The 4,612-nt window shown below is 48.0% G+C and overlaps 1 protein-coding gene across 1 annotated transcript in view; it reads left to right on the top strand.

Annotated features, from left to right (window-relative positions):
* The window catches only part of synpra (synaptoporin a), a gene marked incomplete at both ends in the record, with an annotated part of 20,882 nt that extends 16,563 nt beyond the window's left edge, over window positions 1–4,319 (top strand). The window contains 4 exons of the mRNA XM_083660702.1: window positions 1,089–1,213; window positions 3,216–3,414; window positions 3,723–3,914; window positions 4,068–4,319. Coding sequence (XP_083516828.1) covers window positions 1,089–1,213; window positions 3,216–3,414; window positions 3,723–3,914; window positions 4,068–4,319 — 768 coding nt within the window. The remainder of the gene's footprint in view (window positions 1–1,088; window positions 1,214–3,215; window positions 3,415–3,722; window positions 3,915–4,067) is intronic.
* Between the last annotated feature and the right edge of the window lie 293 nt (window positions 4,320–4,612).

Here is a 4,612-nt window from a genome sequence, read left to right as displayed (position 1 = left end):
ATGGATGTGGTCGACCATTGACTCAGACCTAAGCGGGTGTGTCCGTAGATGACAGGAAGTGAGCTGAAGTTGGGCCGTCTTGCTTGAAAACCCATCGTCTTTGGAATAACACGCCCCATACATCCATTCGCTTCATAATGGAGCATTGACACCTGACTCATGGTCGGGCTGATAATCAGATTCAGAGAAGAAGAAGAAATCGTTCCCACTGGTTGATAGACCCAGTCTCCTCATCTGCCTGCTTCTGCCTATTGCTGGACTGGCCAGTTCAATATCGACTACAGGCGCGTTAGAAAATGCCCTCACCTCCAAGCAAGAGCCAATTCTGGTCTCAGGGCTCCGCTAATGCATTTCATTCGAGCTGATGCTCCTGTGCTCACATGGGATGGGCCCTCTCAGTAGGACCAGCATGTTGAAAACCCATCCGGAGGGACACTGTGAGGGAAAGCTGCTGTGCCGATACCCAGTGCCCCCGGTGGTGGAGCTGATAGATGTTTGTCAGGAGAAGTGACCCTCAATTCACACCTCTCACTGAGGGAGCGTGTGGTTGGAATTGATTGTGTTTTCATGTGTGTGTGTGTGTGTGTGTGTGTGGGTGTGCGTGTGTGTGTGTGTGCGTGTGTGTGTGTGTGTGTGTGTGTGTGTGTGTGTGTGTGTGTGTGTGTGTGTGTGTGTGCATGTGCGTGTGTGTGTAAAAAAGGTTTAGAAAGGGGGTTCAGGGAATGAACACCAGGTTCACCAACGGTCAGGTCACAACCAATATTAATTTATTATATCATGTTGCATATTGTGGTTCTGCAACAACAATCAAAGAAGAAATAATACAATCAATAAACAATAATTAGGCCTGTGTCAACATCATTACAGATACTTGAGGAAAATATAGGCTACAATTAATAACATTCTAAATTGCAATACAGACAACCACTACAAAAAAACCAACACAACTCAAGCTGCCAAATATACAAACACCACCCACTGCCAGCCTAGGACATTGATTGGATATCAATGAATGCGCATAAACTCAGGGATGGTCAATTTCCATGGCAACCATACATTTCAAACTTCTTGCTTTTGTGGCTCTGCAGCTCTTTGCCATCTTTGCATTTGCGACATGTGGGGGCTACACTGGGCAGCTGCGGGTCAGTGTGGACTGTATGGAGAAGGCCAGCAGCAACCTCAGCATCGCCATCGACTTCTCCTATCCTTTCAGGTGAGGAGGCTCCATCTCTTGTCTGTCTGCCTTTCTGTCCAGTTCATTATCTCAATATTCCATAATGTCAATTACACTGGGACTCATGAATGCTCTGATCCAGCCACCATTGAATGTTACAGCAGTGTGGTTATGTATACAGGCAGAGTGTGTCTTCACAATCGAAGACAGCGTATTTAATGAATCCGGAGAGAATAGGCATGGTCAGTTTCAGTTTTTACTGCTCATTAAAATCCACTTATTTGGTCTGAGATACACTGTAATGAGACAAGAGAGGGAGGGGAAGGTAAAAGTGTGTGTGTGTGTGTGCGTGTGTGTGCGTGTGTGTGTGTGTGTGTGTGTGTGTGTGTGTGTGTGTGTGTGTGCGTGTGCGTGCGTGCGTGCGTGCGTGCGTGCGTGCGTGCGTGTATGCGTGCGTGCATGTGAGAGAGAGGGAGAGAGAGTGTGATCTGTATTTTGATGTTGCCCCTGGGTTTTGCTGCCCTCTGAGCTGTGGCCTTCCATACCAACCTAGGCAGACAGGACAACATGACTTCAACAGTCAAACCAACATTTATGTTAGCCCAGCTGAGCAGCAACAGTCATGAGTTCCTTCTTTTGAAACGATACATTGAAATGGTCTCATAGCCTTATATAATACATGAACAACATTACAGAGCTTATCGTGCCAGGCTGCAGTCATTTCATATCCACAGGTCTCCATAGCTTCATTCAGGAGGGTATTGAATTCTAAATGATCTAAATGTATGTATAAAGTGTGTGTATGTTTGTGCATGTGTATATGCCGTTCCAAACTTGTGCATGTGTTGAAAAACAGGAGCACAGAGCGTCGGGATATAATATAGCGTAGTGGTAGATTCCCTACCTGTACCAACGTGAGGGTCGCAGGTTCGAGGGCCCCGTCTGACCTCCCGGGTTGGTCGTGCATCGATACAGGCACAATTGCCTGTGTCTGCAGGTGGGAAGCCGGATGAGGGGGTATATGTTCTGGTCGCTGCATTAGTGCCTCCTCTGGTCGGTCGGGGCGACCTTTCGGGGAGGGCAAGGTGGATAATGTGATCCTCCCACGCGCTACAGTACGTCCTGCTGGTGAAAACACCTCGCTGTCAGGTGAAAAGAAGCAGCTGGTGACTGCACATGTCTCGGAGGAAGCATGTGCTAGTCTACGGCTCTCCGCAGATCGGCAGTCGGCAGAGGGGGTTTAGCAACGACTGGGACAGCAGGGGGAATTGGCCAAGTACAATTGGCCTGGTCCAGGCACTGGTCATCTCTCGCCTGGACTACTGCAATGTTCTTCTGGCTGGGCTACCTGCTGCAGCCATCCGACCGCTTCAGCTCATTCAGAACGCTGCAGCCCGTCTGGTATTCAACCAACCCAAATTCTCTCATGTCACTCCCCTCTTCCGGGACCTTCACTGGCTTCCCATCACGGCACGCATTCAATTCAAAACACTGGTACTGGCCTACCGGGCAGTACACCAGACAGCCCCCCAGTACTTACAATCTATGGTCAGGCTCCAAATCTCTCACCGGTCCCTCCGCTCCTCCACCAGTGCAGGACGCCTCGTCCCTCCTCCACTACGGGGGCTCAAAAGTCGCTCATCCCGTTCGCGACTCTTCTCGTCCCTGGCACCTCAATGGTGGAACGAGCTTCCACCTTCGGTCAGGACGGCCGAATCACTGCCGATCTTTCGGAAAAGACTAAAGACACATAGACTGTGTTGCATAGTTGATTGCTCTATTGCTGACGAAAATGTGATATTGTAAGTCGCTTTGGATAAAAGCGTCTGCCAAATGACGTAATGTAAATGTAAATGTACAATTGGGGAGAAAAGGTATTCCTCTGTTGAATCTGCAGCATCTCAATTAGAAACCCACCTGGTGATTTAGGCTGAGTGTATTTTCGTCTAGGGTAGCTTTGATGAACAGAAAAGCAGACACATCATACACACATTTTGGAATGTGCTGGATTTGAAGCCCTGAGCCTCCCTGTGTGTGTCAGGTTGCACCAAGTGGCCTTTGAGGCGCCCCTGTGCGAGGGCATGAGGAGGGAGAGCCTCTTCCTCATCGGAGACTACTCATCTTCCGCAGAGTTCTTCGTCACCATTGCCGTCTTTGCCTTCCTCTACTCCCTCATGGCCACCATCGTCTACATCTTCTTCCAGAATAAGTACCGCGAAAACAACCGGGGACCACTCATCGTGAGTACAGTGGCCTCTGTCCTGTGATCTTATGAGGACATATTAGTTAATTATGCAACAGGACGCACAATAAGACAAGACATAATATGACATTCTTGATTAACTCTGTTGTTGTGTTTTTCTTGAAATCTTATACCACCTCTACCAAAAGAATCGCAATGCCAGATTATCAGTATTTGCACATCTGTTCTAAGCAAGCCCTATCTATCAAGCAAAAGTATCTCTTCACAAAATAATGACACTCCTTCCATACAGGATGTTGTTTTATTGCTTTTTATTTGTGTATCCTCTCTCTGCCATGCCATCAGGACTTTATTGTGACAGTAGTGTTCTCCTTCATGTGGCTGGTCAGCTCCTCTGCTTGGGCCAAGGCTCTGTCTGACATCAAGGTAGCCACTGATCCAGATGAAGTCCAGCTCCTCATCTCGGCCTGTAAAGACCAGACCAACAAGTGTGGCTCTGTGCATGGACCGCGCTGGTCTGGACTCAATACCTCGGTGGTAGGTTGCACAGGATGTGTTTCGGGGACAAAACAAACAAACAAAAGTACTTTATTTTTGGTATGCTTCATTTTGTCCACGTCTCTGTCCTCGTCTGACTGTCTGCTTCGTTCTATCTCTATCTTCGTTTCTCTCCACTTTCACTCTCCCCAGGTCTTTGGGTTCCTGAACTTTGTCCTATGGGCTGGGAACATCTGGTTTGTCTTCAAGGAGACTGGTTGGCACAAGGGCACTGCCAGGCACCCGGGCGAGGCACCTGAGAAACAGGCCGGCACCTTCAACCAGCAGCCCTACACCCAGGGTAGCTTTGACCAGTCAGGGGGCTACAATGCCCAGGGAGACCTCGGCCAACCATCTGAATACAGCCAGGTGGGCGGACCCACTTCCTACTCCAATCAGATGTAGACATGCCATCTCATTTAGGCACGTCTGCATTGTAAACCAGGGCAGTCAGGGGGTGAAAGAAGCAAGGGAATTAATTTAGACCCTCTGGTGAGTTTTTCATCATTCTGTCTGTGCAAATAAAGATGGTATATGTGGGTGACAAAGGAAGCAATTTGTCAGTTTAAACAAATTGTTAATTGATAGGTACACCAGTTGTATAGCTACCACAAATATTGTTGGATATTGTACAAAATGATAATTAAACATAGTCTTTTGCTCCTACTTTTTCAGAGGTGTTGTTTTGTTGAATGTTG

Source organism: Poromitra crassiceps (genome assembly GCF_964638095.1).
Source record: "Poromitra crassiceps genome assembly, chromosome: 25".
Lineage (NCBI taxonomy): Eukaryota > Metazoa > Chordata > Actinopteri > Beryciformes > Melamphaidae > Poromitra > Poromitra crassiceps.
This window is presented reverse-complemented; position numbering and strand designations above follow the sequence as displayed.